Source organism: Struthio camelus, chromosome 11, assembly GCF_040807025.1.
Source record: "Struthio camelus isolate bStrCam1 chromosome 11, bStrCam1.hap1, whole genome shotgun sequence".
NCBI lineage: Eukaryota > Metazoa > Chordata > Aves > Struthioniformes > Struthionidae > Struthio > Struthio camelus.
The window spans coordinates 7,551,529-7,572,492 of NC_090952.1; the positions used below are offsets into that span (position 1 = coordinate 7,551,529).

The 20,964-nt window shown below is 42.5% G+C and overlaps 1 protein-coding gene across 1 annotated transcript; it reads left to right on the forward strand.

Moving 5' to 3' along the window:
• Window positions 1–1,155: 1,155 nt before the first annotated feature.
• Window positions 1,156–20,752, forward strand: UPRT (uracil phosphoribosyltransferase homolog). The gene is made up of 7 exons (XM_068957744.1): window positions 1,156–1,544; window positions 9,633–9,675; window positions 15,808–15,877; window positions 18,044–18,106; window positions 18,422–18,583; window positions 19,348–19,446; window positions 20,289–20,752. The coding sequence occupies exons 1-7, from the start codon at window positions 1,234–1,236 to the stop codon at window positions 20,393–20,395; spliced, it is 855 nt and encodes a 284-aa protein (XP_068813845.1). The 5' UTR covers window positions 1,156–1,233; the 3' UTR covers window positions 20,396–20,752.
• The last annotated feature ends 212 nt before the right edge of the window (window positions 20,753–20,964 follow it).

Sequence of the window (20,964 nt, forward strand, 5' to 3'; positions counted from 1 at the left end):
AGCTTTGTTCAAGTTTTCTCGCGATTCTTCTGCTTGCTCCAACAATCCCCGACAAGGGCAGGCTACCTATAGGATAGATGAAAAAGTTGCACTGTGTACACAGTGCAGTATTCTGTGATGCTTTGTGTAGGACAAAACCTGTGTCAATGCACAAAGCAGCAGGGGCCAAACAGAGCTTGCTTACATGTGTGTAGAGTTAAAAAGTCAGCAGATAGTTTGTTGGCACATTCCCAACAGGCCAGCTTGTCGCATCTCTCCCCTGAAACACCTGAGGAGAAAGCAGAGTTGAGGGTAAACCCTTGTTCACAGACAAGCTAGCGTTACTGCAATTTAAGCTTGAACAGAAACCAGTCAACCACATATGACTTTTGTGATTTGGATTTTGCTTCCAAATCAACAAGCATCTTTTCAGCAAGCAAGTAAAGAAACAACCCTATAGATCCTAAGCAATCCTGAAGAGCCAAACTGGGGTAATCGAGGCTGAGAACATAACAGTCTGTTTATTACAGGGCAAATAGGAGGAATAGGAATAAGGTGAGTTTGTGCAGAACAGCCTGATACCGCAATTCCAGAATACCAAGAGCCATTTTGAAGAGTTTTGTGTGAAATCGAGCACGTATGGTGATTCAGTTAACAAAAAAACAGCTTTTCCCTTTAACTGAACCGCCAGAGCATTTCCCCCGGGTCCTGTAACCGCGGCAGGTGCCGAGCAGGGGACAGGATTTACCCCAACACGCCACACGCCGAGCCAAGCCACAGAGCCCCCCGGCCGCCTCCCAGGCGCGACGACCAGGCGCTGCCGACTCCGCACGCAAGAAGAAGCGGCGCTCGACAACGCTCTCGCGAGCGGCGGCGGGGCGCGGCCTACCCGCCGGCCGGCCGTTACCGCTCCCAGGGCGCCTCACCGAGCCGGGAGGCGGACGCGCGGCGGCGGCGGCGAGAGAGACAAAGCCGGACGGAGCGAGCGGGAGGAGGGCGGCGCTGACAGGAGCCCGCTGACAGAAAAGCCCCGCCCCCCCCCACGCGCACGCGCTGCAGCAGCGCTCGCGCCGCCGCCTTTTGTGCGTGCGTGCGCCGCAGCCGGGGCCATGAGTGGCGGCGCCGGGGGCCAATAGGGAGGGGGCGTGGGCGGGCCCGCGCCCCTCCCCCCCCGCGGCGTGGCGCGGCGCGGCGCGGCGCGGGGCTGCGCGTGGCGGCAACGGTCGGCGCGAGCGGGCGGTTGCGCCCCGGCGCATGGAGGCGATGCCCTGCCACAACCAGCAGCTGGGCCCGGCGCGGCAGCAGGACGAGCAGGCGGCGGCGGCGGCTCCCGGCGGCTGCGGCGGCTCCCGGCTGATTCGCTTCGCGGAGCCCGGCCAGAGCAGCGGCAGCGGCAGCAGCGGCAGCAGCCCCAGCCCGGACAGCAGCAGCAGCAACAGTAACGGGCTGCTGCCGGAGGCCCTGCGCGCCGCGCCGGAGGGCGGCCCGCCGGCCCTGGGCGCCCAGCTCAAGCTGCTGCCCATGAACGACCAGATCCGGGAGCTGCAGACCATCATCAGGGACAAGTGAGCGCGGCGCGGGGCCGGGGGCGGCGGGCGGGCCTGAGGCGCCGGTCCCCGGGCTGGGGGGGGGGGGGGGAGAGGCCGCGGCCGGCCCGGCCCTCTCGTCAGAGAGCCCGCGGCCGGCCCGGCTCCAGCTCGGGCCGCGGAGGATGCGGCGGTGCCGGGGCCTGGCCGCAGCGCCGCGCCGCGCCAGCGTGGCGGCAGCCGGGCCCGCGCCGCGGCCATGGCCGGCGGCCGCCCGGCTCCGGCCGTTCCTCCCCCGCCGCGGGGAAACGCCGAGGGGAAACGGCGGCGGGTGGCTCCGCCTCGGCGCCGCCCGCGCGGCAGCAAGGCGGGCAGCCGGTTTGTTGAAGACGTGTCCGCCTGCGAGATGCCGTGCCCCCCCCCCCCCCCCCCACGCCCGACGCGAGGGTTAAGCCACGACGCGAGCCGGGGGCCGCTCGGAGCTCGCCGACCGCCTCGCCCGAGAGGGAGGAGTACGAGACGCTTGGGAAAAGGCGCTGCCGCTTCATCGCCACCCCGTCGTGTTCCCGGAGGAGCCGGGTCTCGCTCCCGCTCCCCGGGCAGGGGTGTCGTGCACAGGGCCGGGGGCTCCTTCCCACTCTCGAGCTGCAGCATGAAGCTTGTCACGGGCGACGTGCCCCCGCTGTCTGTCCGTAGCGGCGAGCTGGCCGTCTTCGTCCTGATGCGGTCTCGCGTCCGAGACCGTTGACGTTTTGTGCAAGGTTAGAGAGGAAAACAACACAGACGCAACCCAATATTCTTCCACCCTCTTCGTCCTCTTTCCTCTGTAGTCTTTACCTTCCCTCTCGGCATACTTCCTGATCTGACCAGGCTCTGTGAGATTGGCTCTGTTTTGAAGCCAGGCAGCACCACTTAATTAACAGCTGTGGAAGAACATGTCACTCCTCCCCGAGGTGTCCCCCACTCAAAATGAGAGGCATGTACCAGCAGCAGTGTCTCTTCCGCAACAGCGCAGAGCACGGCCAGTGAGTCCATACGCTGGCCAAAAAGATTTTAAAGCAGTTCAGCTTCCATTCAGACGATCTGATTTAGTATTGTGATAAAGATTAAAAATTCTTAGAGTTGATTTCACTTGTCATTAGTATTACGGCCTGCTCCACTTATTACAAGGACCTGAAAGACAAGCAATGTCTCTTCCTAAGTAGAAAGGCCTATGCCTCCAAGCTCTCCTTACTTTATTTATTTATTTTTTTAGAAAAATCTTAAAACCGCATTGAATAGGTTCTTCCTCTTCGTTTCACCTTGTCCTCTCCTCTAGACTTTGGTTATGGTCTGAGAGTTTGTTTTCTTGCTGTGTTGTAACTTTCCTTTTACATCTAGCGGTACGTGTTTTAGGAGAACATATGCTGAGGAACTGTATTTACAGATTTAGTAATAGTAACCAGTGCTGTGATGTTCTTATGCTTCCAGCAGGAAGAATCTTTCCTTACTTTTATCTTCACTGCCAAAAATACTTTTCACTGTGTTAGCATACATCTGTTTTGTTACTGAAAACATCTTCTGACCGCCTGCTAGAAACGTGTTGGGTGCAGATAGGGACTGACTGTGGTCCTAAGAATTGACAGAGATTGGCAAAACCTCACCAGAAGAAGGAACAAAGACCGGATAGGAGTAAAGCAATGAATGAGTTTTCCTTTTTTCCCCTTGCCCATACTGGTTTTTGAATTGTACCTCAAATAAGCGTGTGCAAACTTCTCACAATATTTTGTGCTGACTGGATTACACCTGCACTCCCTTACTGGTCTCAGGACCGTGCTGACAACCCCTTGGCCGCCCCTTCTCACACATGTTCAATGACATACAGAAGGAATAGCAACTGGATCTGTAGTGTTCTTATGGTGTGGATTAAGACAACATGGGTATAGGGCAGAGATTGGATTTAAAGGTTGGCAAAGGACAGATGCTAAGTTTGAGAATAAGAGGCGCAGAAACCACTTGACTTTGGGATAGAAGATTAGGACTAGCAAATTAAGGAAAAATTTAAGGACCAAGTCTCTAAAGTAGGTATTAGTGGTGGTGGTAAAAATTTTGGGACAAGGATGGACAGAAGAAGACAGATCACAAGGACAGCCTGAGAGTCAGGAAGAAGATAAAGACTGGAGAGAAGCAAGGTTGGCTGAAATGAAAGTGAGCTCAAATCAGACAGTTGAGGAACAGAGCCTGGAACTGATCAGACAAAAAAGATAGTGTTGAGACATAGAGAAAAGGCAATGATGGGCTAGGAGGAATGAGAGAGAATGATAGTCTTGGGAGAGAAAAATTATAAAGGAGAGAGGCAGATAATAGAGAACAGTTCATTTACTTTGGGCACGCTTACCTCCAAAGACGACTGCCTTTTTGGAAGGCCTTGTTTTCCATAGTTGTCACTTTATGTCACCAAGAGTTCTCGCTGCCACTATACCTTGTGAGACATAAAGGTGTCGTTCCAGTTTTACAAATGATAAGGTGAAAGGCAGAAAACCATGCAAAATTGTGCCCTTACCGCTGAACGTCCAACGTGAGATACTTAACACCCGCTGTTCTAGTGGGTGTTACATAACGTTTCAGATGTTGAAAGCATACCTCTCATTGATTACTTTTGTAGCTTTGATTGTTCAGCACTTGGAAGATGATGTTATAGGGTATTAAATTTAGCATGCATCGCATGACAAACATATGCAGCAGGCACCTCTTAAAAGCACAGCTTGGGACTTGCCTACCGTTACGTAGGAACCACCATCAGATACAGAGCTATGAAATCTAGTTTGTTGGTTCAGCGCTCGGGTTCTGAATAAAGCCTTCTCTTCATGTAACACGTTGGCTTTCTAGCATCTGCAATAAATAACACAGAGCACATGTGGACACGTTTCTTCCCCTTGTTTCAGATCTGTCCTGTCTGTATAGCCTATATTTTGGTATTTCCTGGTTCTTGAGTGCTTAACTTTGCAACTGTAATAACACTATGTGTTTTTATACAAAACTAATCATCATCTCTCAAAGACAATACCTTCATTAGTGGTATTAGTTTGCATCAGCTTTTGTTACCTTTATTATTATTATTATTATTATTATTACATTTTATCCTATAAGCATTGTGGAAAAAACTAATCTTGTTGCAGACATGAACACACAGAGCTACTGCAGTCTCACTGTACAGCAGGGCAGTTGTGGCAAGACCACACAAAAGATCTCTGCAGGTGAGAATATCTTCTTGGCAGTTTCTCTGGAGAGCAGAAAGAGAAGTTGTAAGTGGGCTAAACAGAGAGAAAGAGAGCGTGAAGGAATCCAAACCAGGCTTGCTGATGGCCTATAAAAATTTTGAAGTTAATGACAAGGAAATAGCTGATATTTTACCCTTGAAGAGATTTTTTTTTTTTAGAGTTGCATCAGATTCATTGCACAATACTTCCTTAAGGGGAAGTGTAGAATGAGCCTTGTAGATAATGAATCACTCATAACAGCTGGAGTGATAGCAAACTGCACTTTATTCTGAACGTGATGCTGTCATGGCAGTGGAAATGTAACTATGACTTCCAAGCTCCTTTCCCACCCCAGTGAGGAAAAACTAGACAACTAGACTCAGTTGTCTCAGAAAGGCTCTTACAGGCTTTGTATGTGATAACAATAGGGAACCACTATTTTCATGTTCTGTCCCAGGAAGGCAGCTGCATTTCAGTAAAGGAGAGACTGCAGAATGACCTACGTTAGTGCCTGTCATACAGAAAGATGTGAAAATGCGCTCAGCTGCAGGGGTGAGAAGACTTCTTATGCACTATTTAGAAATGGATGCAGTAACCTTTTCTTGGGCCAGTAGACTGTAGGACCAACTGTAGCATTCAAACCAAATGCTAAAAGACCTCCTCAGAAAATAATAGTGTTTGTGAATAAGCAGCTTTATGGCTAAAAGTAGTCCCGGTCAAACAAAACTGATTTAAACTGATATAAGGATGTGTTCACTCACACTGCTTGAGGAAGAGGGAAAAGCTATATCATTTACAGGGCATTTAGATACCTATCATTTTATCTGTCTTTCTGGATTAAAAAAAGTAAAACAGGTAGAACTAGAGCTGCATGAATTTAAGGAGGGTATTTGGGTTACTTAATGCTCAAGAAGATGAACGTTCCAGGTACAGCAATCACCTGTAAAGGTCATGGAAAGTGCAGAAATTAAGTCAAGCTACTGGGAGAAAGAACCAGAAGAAAAGCAGGAAAAAAAAAAAACCTATAGTCAATTTAGGACTATTAATTTGCAGTAAGGGAAGGGTAAATACTCTTACTGCACTGCAAGTTAGAATCAGGCATGTTATGTGGAGCTAAGGGTGGGGTCCGGACAGATGCTGAAGATCTTGGGGACCCTATTTGGTCCATAGTATGAGCTGTTCAGAAAAGTGGAAAGCTCTTTTTTCATTTTTGAGCGGGTTTAGGGGAAGATAACACATCCCTTCAATTGGAATAACTGCCCAGTTTAAAAAAAAGCAAACAAACAAAAGCAACCGCTGCCCCCCCCCCACACCTTTATGTGGGTGGTTATCATGCCATATGGTGAGGCTGTTTGTGACAGGTGTGAGCTGATCAGTGCTGTGGGATGGGGTATGGTCTCATTCTGCTCAGTTTGGCTAGTGACCACTCTGCCATAAATGCTGCTTTGTCAGATGCAATCTGTATATATTTTTATCAGCAATAGTAGGGGAAGGGTGCTGCTTTCCCTTCTTGCGGGCAGAGTCTTAGACTTGCACTCCGGCAAATAATACTTTTTGGTATTATCCTCTGTACAACACCTACTAGCCTGTCTTAAGATGTTCTGATAACGTGCTGTCTTATAGAGAAGGTTGGGAGACAGCTGACTGAATCACAAAGGATTATTTGCTGGACTACAATTATCAGTATTTCCTTTGCTTTCTCTTATGTAGCTGTCATTAAAGTTAACGCAGACTGGGTCTGCGTGCCAGAATCTGGGAGATGAGCTAGATCTCCTGAATCTAGGTATGTGTTAGTTTGCTTGTTTTTCCTCGGGCTTGTTCGCTTTTGCTGTCTAGGCTGTGTGTTAGATTTGAATTCTGAATCTTCTAATGGAGTGTGTACTGATGTATTTAAGCACTGAATGCTTGGGAGCAAACAGCTACAGCCTCTTCCGAAGGAGGGCATAATCTCAAATTCATTTCTGGCCTGCGCAGATTAGAATCAGTGATCTGGAAGCTAAAATGAGTAGTGCTGCAATTTGCAATCTAGATCACTCGTTTCTGTAGAAGCAAATTCATTAGCTCAGATTGCTAGTGTCATTTTAAATCCTGATTTAACACTAGACATGATTTAAATGTAGGTATTTAGAGGTTATTGTGTCTTTTATGTGAGATCATATTGTTGTGTTCTGCTTAGATGACTTTCCCTAAGGAAAAGAAGGAACAATATAGAAATGAAGACAGTAAAGCAGTAGGACACGCGGTCCTGACTGCTGTTCAGAGTAGGATGATTCAACAGTGTATAACTCATCAGTGATGAGTAAAGATGAGTGCTGCAGGCAGGAAGGGTGGAATCCCTTTCACATTTTGCTTCCCATAGCACAGACGCTAAAAATGATGAGCACTCAAGAACCTTAAATCTCCCTGTCCCAAAAATTAGAATGTGATCCTGTTTCCTAACTATATCATTTCCCTTTAATGGCAACAGTCCCCTCAGTATGTAAGTTTACTTACAAAGACTTTCACAAGTTCTGTTTAAAGGGTGTGGGTTTTTTCCCCCCCTTCCAGTCTTGCCCTCACAGCACCGTGGGCGTCTCTTGAGGCATTGTTTTGTATGGTAGCTAGAGAAATAGAAATTACTGAAGTGGGTCAGACCACAACCCATGTAGCCTACACCCATATAACCTTGCAGTCAGGTTTTAATAAAGTATATTTCCAAAAAAACCTTTCTTCTCAACTCTTAAGACTTGTTACATGAATTTTATCATACATAGCAGCAAGGCTTCTATCCCTTCAAGAACAGAAAATTAAAAAAAAAGAAAATATATTGTTTAACACAATGTTCATGTTGTTTTCCATGTTTTGTGACACTCAGGCTTTAATGTGTCACTTCCTTGAATGTTGTTTTGTGACTTTATTAAGAAAAGAAGTGTTAAAAGTTTCTAGTCTGCCATAGATCATTACTTTGTATAAGTATACAGTTTGTATAAGTATAGTACTTCTATCTAGTATTTAAGATGAACAGTTTCAGTGTTTTCACATGAGCCTTTTTTCTGGCCCCTAGCAATTCTCATATGATGTGGGGCTTGAAATCTGATCACAGCTTTCCAGTTGACGGTGTACAAGAGGTCTGTCATTTTCAGTATTATTATTCTTTATCTCTACTTTTTATGCATGCCACCACTGTTTTCTGTTATCCTTCATCCCTTCAATAAAGGGACAGAAATAACTGTGGGTGTTCCATGAACTGTGCATAAAAACATCCACATCTCTGCAAGGAGAAATTAGATAATTTGAGTTTAGTAATCTGTATAAGTAACCCCCTAGTATTCACTCTAAACGTGTATCATTTTGCAAACAAAAGTGCAATCTCAACATTGTCTTACCACCCATTTGCTAAATATGGCTAACTATTTTGAAATGTCATGGTCTAGAAGAACCTAGGTGTGCTATCTGTACACTTTGCTACTTCACTTTTTATTTCTTAGTTTATATATGCATACACAGATTTTTACATATAAATATATATATATATATATAAATACTACAGATGGGTATATGAATTCCTTTGGAAATCTTAAAAAGACAAAATCAGTTTGTATAATTGTAAGGGTTTTTTTTGTTTTTTGTTTTTTTTTTAAGAGTATTGGTTTTCTGGTTTATATCAAAGTGGCAGAACATTATGAATATCCTGTCATTGCCAGAAAGGGCAAAGCAGAAGAACAGACAGCATTTTTAGTAATGAATAATGCATTAATAGCACAAGGAAAGAAATTAGAATAGGCTGACAGTCTTTTTTAAAACTCTTTTTTTTTTAGTGTGGCTAAGTTACCAGTTGCCCAGGAAATAAGCAGCCAAACTTCTTGACTTTCACTCATCTAAACGTAAGATGTTGCAGAATCTTGGGGACTGAACGCAAAACTCTCTTTATGGGAACTTAAAGAGGAATCAAGAGTCTCTTAGTTTGAAAATGAGAGGGGTTTGCCTACTATGCTTAATAGAAAGTTTCACTAAAAATTACTTGCGTATGATGTTGATGCTTTATCTGAGTATTTTTAAGGCTCTCATGCTTTGACTGTTGGATCCTAAATCTGAAATACGAGTTTGTTCCACCTTGTGTAGTGGGAGTTCATCCTGACATGGGAAGCAAGGTGTTAGAAATCTAGTTTTGAAATTCAAGCTTTTAACATGGTATATTTACACAGTACATTGCAGGAAGAGGTGAGTTTATTCTCTTGGTCTTGTGAAAAGGCCAAAAGCCATGCGCATATTTGCAACAAGTTGCATTCAAGCTAGTAAGCCCGTGGAGAGGTATTTTCTTTGTACTGCTCAGTTTTCCCTGCTCATTTTAGTCCCAAGTTCACTAATTTAGCCACTGTATGAATGAATTTCAGATGAGATAGATAGAATATCCTGCCTATTTGGTATGTTAACTCAGTCGCAGGGCTTTGGATCCGTATGATCATTGTCCCATGGTTTCTTATGGATTTAAGAGTGAGCAAAGCAAAGCTAGCTTGCTCACAGTTATAGAGAATATACCAGGCTGGTGCAGATCTGAGTTTGTGACATGTTTTGTAACTAAGCTGGAATAGTGGCACAATGGAAAAATCTACGGAATACCATCCTTATGTTTTCATATTTTAATTGCTGCTTGTAAAGTGCAGCAACATTGCCAGTAGTAAGCAGCTATATATATATACTGCATCTCAGTCTTCTCCACCAAGTAGAAAACCTGTGAGGCAGAGTCTCTGCAGAGACTATACAGTAATTATACTAAAGTTAGTATATGGCAGGAGACTTTCCTTAGAACTGCCTTTAGAACATATTGTCCTTTAAATTTAGTATTATAGTTAATCAATGTTCTTACAATTATTCCCCAATTTAAAATAGAAATTATTACCTTTTTCAGGACAGCCAGTAGAGGAGACTTCGTATTTTCTGCTGATCGTCTGGTAGGTGAAGAATTTCTTCTTCTTGGTGTTGTACTTTGTAACGCTTTCATAAATCAGGTCTTTCATGCTAGAATAATAGTGGTGTGAGAGCAACATTTCTACATAAAGGAAATTGCTGTCTGACAGCAACTTTCTGTATAGGGACTTCTGTGCTTTGTTATAGACTGCTTTCATCTCAAAGGCTTCCAGAAATCATGTTGTTATCAAACACCACTACTTTAGGATAAAGAGAAGTAGTAACGGAGAATACTGTGTAAAAACAGATGCACGGGGGCTGGAGATAATTCAGTTTTAGTTTGAAACAGTACTTTTGATCTTGGGAACAGAGCCGTATGATTTCTTGTGGTCTAGATGTTAACAACTAATTGCACACACAAGTGCCTCTTGGCACTTGTTGTGTATTAAATTTGTAACTCCGGGTGCACCCACACTGGGAATTTCTTTCTAACCATGTGGTAGTTACTAGCAGGGACAAAGCAATTTAAAGTTTTCAAACATTTTAGTAAGTCAGAACAAAGACTATTTAGAATGCAACGTTTATCTCAGTTAAATTATATGCTTAAAAAATCCACAACACCCACTCACACACATATACTGCCTCATACTCTTAAAGTTGTTTCCTGTTTGCAAACCTGCATTCATTAACTAGGAAAGCCTTTTTTCCCGCCTCTAGTGAAGATTGGTCTGGAGACCAGATCAGCACCATTTGCTGTGGCAGACAGGCTTCCAGTGATGAACCCAATCTTAATCCATGCCTGATCCAGCTTGCTCAGGCCTTGGACATGACCAGAGCTCAGGCTGTGACTGCAGTCACCTCAGTTGTGACTGCAGTCACAGACTTTTTATCTCTGCAGATTGTTCCACTTTACCCTCTGCTTTTCCCTTCCTGAGGATATTTCTCACGTTTCCATTCTCCAAGAACAGTAAAGAACAGTCAACAAATGAGGCAACAAATCTAATCATTCTAACTCTTGGATCAAGTTACTGACTGGAGTACCCTCTTTCCTAAGAGTACTTCATAGTGGACATGCAAAAAAGTCACAGTCACAGCTTCATTTTCTGCCAACAGTCCTTAGCAGATACCATTCAAATAGAGATAAATCCTTTACAGTTTATCTGACAAGCAGGGACAACCCAGAAAACATCGGCAACCTGTGAATGACTAACTTCCAGCTCAGCTGTTTCATTTTTCCTATTTTTTGTGGTTTTAGGCTTTTCACATGCTCAAATGTGCAGAAGAGATTCAGGAAGCCAACAGAGGTGAACATCAGCAATCCCAGTGTGTACAGGGTTTAGGCCTCCAGTCCAGGCTTCAGACCCCTTCCCCACTAACACTTCTGTCACAATAAGGGTTTCTGGTTTACATTCTGATTTTACCTTGTATTAGGTTTCCATCAAGCTGCACTCTTGGAGGAACTTCCTGTAAACTTGTTTGAACTAAAGAAAAGAAATATATTCCTGATTAGTACTTTAAAAATGAGATAAACAATGGTTATTGCAGTACAGACAGAAAAAAACCCTAATCAGTCCTGAAAGTACTTTATTATAATTAGCTAGTGTGAAGGGCCTCACCCACGCACCTTCTCACCTTTTCTTGGAGGAACTTTGCCCTTCTGAGGCAAGCACTGATTCCCCCCACCTCATGGCTACAAGATTGCAGCTTCCAGGCAGTGAGCTAAGTTCAGGGCACTGTACCAGAATCTTCTGCTGACTGACCCACACTTCTTCAGCTAGGGCGCTGCTCTTCACAGAAATGCTTCTATTTGCTGATCACGCAGATATTTGCTGTAGAACCTGCTAGTTTGTTTTCCGTTTTTTAGGAGGAATACCTAGGACAGTGGACTGTCTCATTTTCTGTATGTTGTTACTAGGCATGAGTAGAAACAATTACAATTTCTTGTGGGACTACGTCTCTGCTGAACTCGGTGTACAAGCATAGTTCAGACCCTATGTATGTTTCCATCCAACTAGCAAACAGTGTTCCTTAATGCTAAGATGAAGTAGGTGAACAGAAGAAGAAATACATGATTCTAGTGTAACAAAATACCTGTTATTGCAGAGAGAAAAGGCAAACTAAGTTTAGCTTGCTACTTGTTTGGCTGCAGCTGCTGGAAGTATCTTGTAGGATCACAACAGGAACAGGTCTTAAGGAGGGACTGTAAAGCTGATGAATTTATAGTAGTTTGTTTCAGACGTACGGGGGGGTGACAAAAAAAAGTTCAAAGGTACTTGTGGGAGAAAGGAATTAACAAGTGGCAAAGGTTAGCAAAGAGCTTCTGAAAGGTTCTGCAGCTGAAAGATGTGGGGTTAAAATCATGAGGATGAGTGCACCTGAGCTTGTGTTCGTGAAGGAGAAGAGGGAAATATGGGAAATAAACATCTAACATAGGAAATATCAATCATTATGACTTGTGGCAGTAGATATCACAATAGATAGACCTCAAAGTGATGTGAGACCAACTTGAGAAACACAAGGGCAGGACCCCTCGGCACAAAAGGCTCACACTGCAACCCTAGTACCTGTTCTGTCCAGCAACCATGCACTGTTTGTTTCATTGATGGCATCTTGCAGAGTTTTTATAGAACTAGTTGGATACTTGCAAAGCCCACAGCATTTTTATTGAGACCTTCTGAGTATTTTTCCAAGGTCCTCTCAGTAGGAGGTACACAGTACTCTGGGTTCAGCCGTGTCAGGTTAAACAGGTGCTGTATACCCACTGAGCAGGAACTAGAGCAGTGTGGTGTTGTGGGCTAAGAGACCAGGAGAATAAGAGGAGACATCTCCCAGAGGCAGAGAGGACATTGCATGTCTAGAGTTTCAGCAAGGACCACACAAAATTGTCTTGTGGCCTGGATTAAGGCAGATGTCTGTCATTTACACAGTACTGGCCTACAAGCTCAGTTTGCGAGTACAGTGATGCTTTTCAGCAGAGAGCAGAAGGTACGTTTGGTGGTTTGACTGGAGATCTGAGTCTGAGGAGTTCATTCTTTTCTCTCTTTTCTTTTCTCAGCAACTCCCTGAACAGAGTGCTCTACCTTTCTGCCCACCTACCTCTGTTTAAAGAGGATGATGATGCATATTTGATAAGTGGTTTGCAATCCTGAGGTGACGAGAACTGTACTAGTATGAAATATTAGTGACAGTTCCACTGTCCTGCCTTCCACTTCCAAGAAAAGCTAAAGCAGGTTGCAACCTGCAACATAATGGGTTAGAGGACCCACCTAGGAATTGTTATGATCTTAGAAATTAAGGGATACATGATTATCACATAAAATATAGTTAAGACTACTGTCTTCCTATGAAATAGGGGAAGAATATAATGGTCACTCCGGAATTTCTTTAACTTCAAATTTATTGGCGTCTACATGCTTCACCTTTTTCCAAATTGCAGGCAAATAGAAGAGCTGCGTCACATACAACCACTCAGGATTACTGATATCTTTTGGGATGGCTCTTAAAGGGCTCACATTTTTTTTTCAGTTTTGTCTGGTCAGTGCAGTGTCATCTCTAACTGCACCCTAGCTGGTTTCCTTATTTCATGATTATACCTCTTCTAAATTAGAGTAATATCAGCCTACTTTCTATAGTTGCCTATATCTAAATTTATCTGTTTATAGACGCTGAAGAACTGGTCAAATCTGATTTCTTCAGTATGTGAGTGTGGTAAGGAGACTTTATTAACAAGATTAATTGGCCTAGAGAAGATAAGTGTCACTATCATTTTCACTTCCTTGAAGTGTTTGTAGTAGTTAGCTAAAGTTCCTTAGACTTTTGGTAGCTGTGGCTTTCGCTAACAGTTATAACAGATCTTATATTAATGAAAGGTCAAAGGAAACAGTAGTTGCCTTTGCCTACTGCAGAGGCTTTCGAGTAACTCCTAAACACATAATTGTAATAAACCAGCATGTTGACTGTATAATTTTGTATAGCAGCATTAAATGCTTAAGCTAAAACTTCAGCATAAGTCTGTAAGCCTTGACAATTTAACTAGGCCTGCTAGAATTTAATGTTCCTTCTCATTGAAAAAAGTAGCTAAAACAAACTTTAACTTCTGTTATTGCTAACAATGGCTATTGCTAACAATTGCTGTTAATGGTTTTAATTTCTGGTCAAACTCTTCTACCTCAAGACCAAAGCTTTTCTTCTCCCTCCTCCACGTGTGGGCTATAACAGGACCTACTCAGCTTTAGATTTGAAGCAGTTACAACCACCTGTCTGGGAGAGGAGCAGCATTGCTGGTCCTCGGGGCCAGAGAGCAAAGAAGTTGAAAATGGTCAGAAATTCTAATCTTTGAGTTTAGAGAAGACAAGAAGTATAGTACAAAAATAAATGTTTTATCAAAACTGACAGGTTTACAACAGAATCTTTCCCTGCCTCTTTATAAAATATATTGACGTGTATATTAATGACAATTTGCTTTTTAATTTGACTATAAACCTTCACTGCTTTTGCTCAGAACATCTGGCAGATAGCGTGGAGTGGCACTAACCCTCTCAACATGAAAGCAGTGTGAAGAAAAAAGGAGTGTTTCTTCCAGACCTGGCTCATAGCTTTTTGTGAAATAACTTCAAAAAAAAAAAGTCTTTCTCTGTCCAAATGTCCCAGGAACCTATAATTAAATCGAGGATTTCTTGGTTTGCTTCTGTCAGAAGATGTCCTTCCATTAGTAGGCTATCCCTGATAGAAACACTAGTGCCTTCAATCTCAGGATTAAAGTGTTCCAGAAAAGACTGAGGAAGAAAACTCTATTTTTAGATATAGAGGAGGAGGAGGAAGGTGGTACAACTTGCTTCCTGACATTCATTGCCTGGAGCTACCAAACACATGCAGTGAGTCAAGCGCAGAGGGGACCGACAATTCAGAAGGACCTGGTTCCCATATGCAGCTTGGCTGCGGTGAAGGTATAGACCCTTGCCAAAATTAATGTATTACCATGTGAATTGCTTTTTCAGTCTTTTGCTCCCTTTATATGCGACTTGCACCATCTCTGACCCCTTCACTGGTGTAATCTGACCACTACCTCTGAATATGGCTGCCACAAATCCAACTCCAGATAAAAATTCTTGTAGTACTAAAATTACTAAAAATGTATTCAAAGAGAGACTATAAATTTAGAGAGACCTTTGCTAATTCCTAGTAGAGCCTGCCTGCGTGCTAGGAAGTAGGGCAGAATGGAAGATAAGAAGAAAAGTCTTCTAGCCTGTTTTGCTCTGTTTCTGGAATAAGAAGTGTCTGAAGCGAAAAAGACGCTTGGTCCCAGGAGCAAGCGCCTCATTTCTGCCAATATCCAGTGACTTTTGCTGAATAGGTTTTATCTCTGGCTTGGCAGCAGCTGTCCTTGAGCAATTCAAGCCTTTGAATCTTTGGCTTGCTAGTGGAGAACATTTTCTAAATCTTTAATACCCAGAGCATCTTTCATGGGAAATCATTCTGGGTTCACATGAATATATTTAGGTAACTTTGCCTGGGGTACAGCTGTAGGGCTAGCATCAGGGGAGAACTCAAGGTTTTCTGGCCACTTGAGGCTAGAGAGATTGCAACTTACTAGCCATACAGCTCCTGTGGAGGTGTCCCTACTGAAACTGGGCCATCTGTGCTGTGCAAAAATGCAAGTGCTTTGCAGAGCATCCCATAATAACTACAGCTGGCAGGTGCCAAAGAGGGTGATGAAGAGATTTCTTGATTGACTGACTTGTCTTTGGGCATTTCGTGGCTGTTCTGGATCCCACTGCAGCTTACGCATAGAAATATTGGTATGAAAATAGCCCGTAAGGCCTAGCTGACAGGGAACTCCAGGAGGTGGTGGTGATTGTTTCCTTTTCTCAATAGTATTTTCTGTCAGCAAAATAAAGTTAACATTGGTGCTTCATTCTTTTTAATCAGGGTGCCTGGGATTGCTGATGAACCCCTTCCCCCCAGTTTTGTTTGTAAGGCCATCATTTGACCTGTGCACAAAACATATGCATCACCCCAAAAAAGTCTCAAGTTAACCCCTAACTACTGCTAAAAGAGAACCTTTTCCACTGATACATGTGTTCACCTAGCACTTGTAAAAAAACACTAACATTTAGTATCCTATCTCGATAACTTAAAAAGCCATTTTAAGTTGTCTGGTTCCTTTGGTTCTACAGATCAGACTTGTGGTTGAAGAGGGACTGAATCAGCTACCATACACAGAATGTACAGTGACCACTCCAACAGGTAAGTGGGAATTTACTCCTCCACCAGTAGGACTGGAAGTGGAAACTTAATATAACAAAATATGGAACTGTTGCAAGAGGCTGAAACAGTTCAACATTCAGGTCAGAGTATAAACTTAAGGTCCCTTCATAGTATTTCAAAGACTGGACAGTATAACATGCTTCAGCAAAACATAGAATTGTCAACTTCTAAGTTTTTAAAAACTGGTCTTGCAAAATGGTGATGAAAATTTACCCGTGTACGTGCAATATCAGCTTACTCGCCCTTACCACAATGTTGAATTAAAACTGATGACATTTCACATGCCTGTTAAGGAAAAAATACTCAGCAGCAAGCAGTTTTGCCATGCCAGCTTAAATCTGCCTCTGTTTACAACTAGGGGCCAGCTGGGAGCGATGATAAGCAGGAAATAAAAAGGGGCTGTGTTAAGACTAGAGGAAACCCATTGCAATAATTTTGGTCTGCTCCTATTAAATTTAAAGATAGGTAAAGCTGCATGTTACTCACAGGTAGTGTAGTAGAAGCTTACAGTGCATTAGGTACTTCTTGTGGACAGCTTATGTACACGCTTTGAACCTACATTACCCCTGTAAGGCAAAACATCAGCTTAGCCCTCTTCCCCTTGAGGATTTCATTTGTGTTTCCTCCAGGGTAAGAGCAGCTCTCCCTGTAAACTCGCACCCTCTTCCCAACCTGGCCCTTGACAATAAGTAATTTTACCCTATGCTTTAGTTACAGAAGAGATGGACTGCAAAAGGTCAATTTTGAAACAAGACAGAGTTTAGGAAAGTGCTGAGAAGAGACAGTCACTTACCAGAGTTCCTTGTTAAAACAGCTGCAACTTTAGTTCTTGAGCATTGGCTTCAGATCTGTTCCAGGTCAGGTGGTGACTGATGGTTTGATGACCACTGGCTTTCTGCATTACACTATTTGACTGGCAGGTCTCCTGCAAATAATATTACTTGGAAGCTCTGCAGGTCTTTTTGACTGGGCCACTGTCCCGGCGGCTATGGGCAAAGAGAGCCTTAGACCTTGCCTTCTGAGCACATGTTGCTTTGATGGAAAGACTTAAGATTCCTGCACTTATTCTTGGCCATACTGTAGAGTCTTACCTTAGGAAACCCTCTTAGGTCTGCAGTTAGTATGTATGTCAGTCCTTTCATTCCAACACCTGTGCCCAAGGAGAGTGCTAAAATGGCCTCGACCTAGCTCTTCCAATAGAAAGTGTACTTTGAGAATTCATACTCATATGAATTCCTACTCGTCTATGCTTCACTCTTACCCTCCAAGCATTTGTTAGATCCCATCAGCCCAGGTAATTTCTATTGCTCCTGGCTCAGAAGCAGAATTTCCTATGTCTTGTCAATTCTCTGTGATTTATCCTCAAGGACATCCATTGCACATCCTATTGTTTTTCCTTTAAAAGAGCCTTTTGACTTCTTTCAGTCAGGCAGGGTAAAAGGCAAAGCCTATTTAAAAAAAAAAAAAATCTCCAAGTACACTTCCTTCCCAGTAGTTATACAGTGCAAGCTCATTATCAGCCTCTTGGGTTAGAGCTGAAGAACTATGAATGGGACCATCTTGCTTTGTTGTCTTATCTTTTACCTGAGCTTCCAGTTCTGTTGCTGCTGTCATACGTATGCATATCATTGCCCACTTGTATCTTTTAATGATCAAAGCTGTAATTCCAGGTAGTACTGTAACTTTATACTTCTGTTATAACTCTTCCACCTGCAGCACTAGAGTGCATTTACCTGGCTTCTTAGGGACATAATGTTTATCTTTATTTTGCATAGCATCCTCCATATACAATAATCACAGAGTACTGAGTTACAAAACACTCTAGAACAGAAGAATCACTTCTGAGCCACTCTTTAGATGCAACTTTTAAAAGTAAAGAAAGCACAAATTCTTTACCAATCTATGATTTTGGTCCTGTTCCCACTGCTTATTTTAGGACTGCAAGATATGGTATGAAGCCTCAAAAAACTGGTTTGTGCCACCTGTTCAGAAACTTGCAGCTTGGTGTTGTACCCTAGGTATTAAGAGGGATATCAGTTCCAGTCACATGAATGTCACTTAAAACAGTACCCTAAAGGGGCATTACAACAGGAGAAGAGGGAGCAATCACTTCCACTAATGTTTGGTCTTTTTTCCCTTTAATAGGATACAAGTATGAAGGAGTGAAATTTGAAAAGGGAAACTGCGGAGTCAGCATTATGAGAAGTGGTAGGCAATTTTTGGTTGTTCAGTGAGTATGAGTTCAAAGTTTTTGGAACCTGTAGGCTTTTCTGTGAATAAAGCCTAGTAATATGGGAACACTAAAACCCAGAAACTAAGCGACACTGAGCACACCAGTCTTTCTGTTTAGACAGAGGGAAAAAAGTGTTTTTAATACTTAGAACCAAGAAAAAAAATATGCTTTTTAAAACTCTTCACTAACAGAATATTGAGACTGTCAATTTAATTGCAGCATCTTGTAATTGTGCCCATTCTTAGCACGTAACAGTTTTTTGTTGGGTTTTGTTTGCTGTTCAATTTGAGGAGAGGCAATGGAACAAGGTTTACGAGACTGCTGTAGATCAATCCGCATAGGAAAAATCCTGATACAGAGTGATGAAGAGACTCAGAGAGCGAAAGTGTACTATGCTAAGTTTCCACCAGACATTTACAGGAGAAAAGTTCTTCTTATGTACCCAATACTAAGTAAGTGTCTTGCACTATTATTTACAGTTAGACCTGCCTCTGTATGTTCTGTATTTAAAAGAAAATTCCTGAATTTCATGGGCTTTTATTAGGTTTTTGGCTTGCTTTAGGTGACATAGTACAGAATATATCAGACTTTACCAGAATAGCCATCAGTCAACCTCTGCATGAATGCAGAGCAAATCATTTGTGTATGGCTGCATTTGTGAGAAACAAGTTGAAGTATTAAGGTTTGATATAAATTACTTTTTTTTTTTATTTTGTCATGAGAAAAGTCTTCAAAAGGTATTTTGACCATGCTATTAAAAGACTTTTTCATGATGAATACTATAATCCTAGGACTAAATTACTTTAAAATTAAATGTAATTAATACTACCAACAAAATCTCAATTTGGTAAGGAGTTTGTCAAGATGAAGTGAGTTTTCCAGTCTTAAGATTTAATTTTGGGTCTATTCAAGGAGCTCTTAATTACGATTTTATTATTCTAGATGAGATTTCTTGCCATTAGAAAAATTCATCAAGTTCAGTGCTTAAAACTTGACATAGTCTGCTATTTCAATACAGAGATGAAGTTCCTTGATCAGGATACCAAAAATTTCTATAATTAATGCATGTGGAGGTGACAGTTTTCCAGTGGAAAAGGACAGTATTGTCATTCAGTCCCACATCACTATTAATGCAGATATCTCAAACGGTTTAGGATGAGCTCTTTAACCAGGAAAAAAAAAAAAACCCAAAAAATCTCACTTTTTCCCCTTTCAGGCACCGGTAATACTGTAATTGAGGCTGTAAAAGTTCTTATAGAACATGGCGTACAACCAAGTGTCATTATCCTGCTAAGCCTATTCTCCACACCTCATGGTAAGTTGAGGTAGGGTATGAGAGGGGACAGAAGAGCAAGCATAGGTACGTTGAGTGGGGAAGAGTTACGTTAGTCACATACGCTGCTGGATAACGGTGACAAGTTGTTTCTGAGCTTTGCTCAGAAGAGAATTTTTTTCTTTACCTGCTGAATTTTTAAACTTTAAGAACGGACACTGGCATGTTTGGAGTGGGCAGTGGAGTGGGTTAGCAGAAAGAAAAAGGCCTGTAACACCTAATGGCAAAACTGCAAATATACCTATAAATGCCTAAGTATACCTACAAACAAGGACTGCAGTGCTGCTAGGTATACAAAATGCTTCAGTGGCTCACAAAGCGATGCAAATTCTTCTGTTGCTCTGGGCTGTAGCAGGCCACAGATAATGTTGAGTAGGTCAGCCACCAGAACAACAAAGCTAAAGAACTGTACTGTCTGCATGTTAAACACTTTAAAAGGTAAAAGGTGTTCCAAAAGAGAAAAACCATTTCTGTGGAGCAGGAAAACAGATCTTGTAGGTGGTTTGAAAAATTGGCCCCTGCAAAAATCACTATCACTGATCAAAGTGCATTTCAGAGTTATTCCTGGCAGCCTGTAACCACGTTGTTGATTAGATTGGAGGTATACATATAATGCTTAACAAAACAAAACAAAAACTCTAAAACCAATCCAGCAAACTTCTGAAGTTTTTTTCTCATAGCCAATTAGCTAAGCCGGAAACATGAACCAGAGATGGAAGAACAGAGGCTGACTAATCTACAGAAAGCTAATCATGATTTAACGTGCTGTCCTGAAATATTTTTGCAATGCCCTATTAATTATTCCATTTTTCCTTTCTCAAAAGGTGCCAAATCTATCATCCAGGAATTTCCAGAGATCACAATTTTAACTACAGAAGTTCACCCTGTTGCACCAACACACTTTGGACAGAAGTATTTTGGAACGGACTGACATTTGGAACAAACTGATATGGCTGTATGATATTACAAAAGTGGTTTTTTTTGTTGTTTTTTGTTTTTTCTACGTTTTATTACTTGTAGCAGAGCTGGTCGCAGGCATATGTAAAAATCTTTTTGGCCAAGGGGGGAAATATTTGACCTATATATTTCTTCTAGTTGGTTACTGCTTGAACACTGAATCAGGTGCAGTAACACAGCACCCTGAATCAGTACAAACCGAAATCATCTTTATGTTGTGCTTGTATAAATTGCTACACTCTCTGCTTTAACTTATTTATTCTAGGCTAGAGCCTGTTCTGTGGCTGCTTGCAAGAGCAAAATAAAACTAAATTGTCAAAGCGTGTATTAATTTCTGTTGTTAATGTCTACATCACTCCAATTTAGCCACTGCAGCCACTCTTAATGATTCCAAAAGGATGTAGGCACTTTGAACTCCGTGTAATTCTTAGCAGCCACATTACATTTCTGGCAGCATTTTCAGTCTTTGGACAGCGGCCAATAACTAAAGATGCAACTCTTTGGATTTTGCTCTCTGTGGATTAATTTCGAATAGTAAAACAT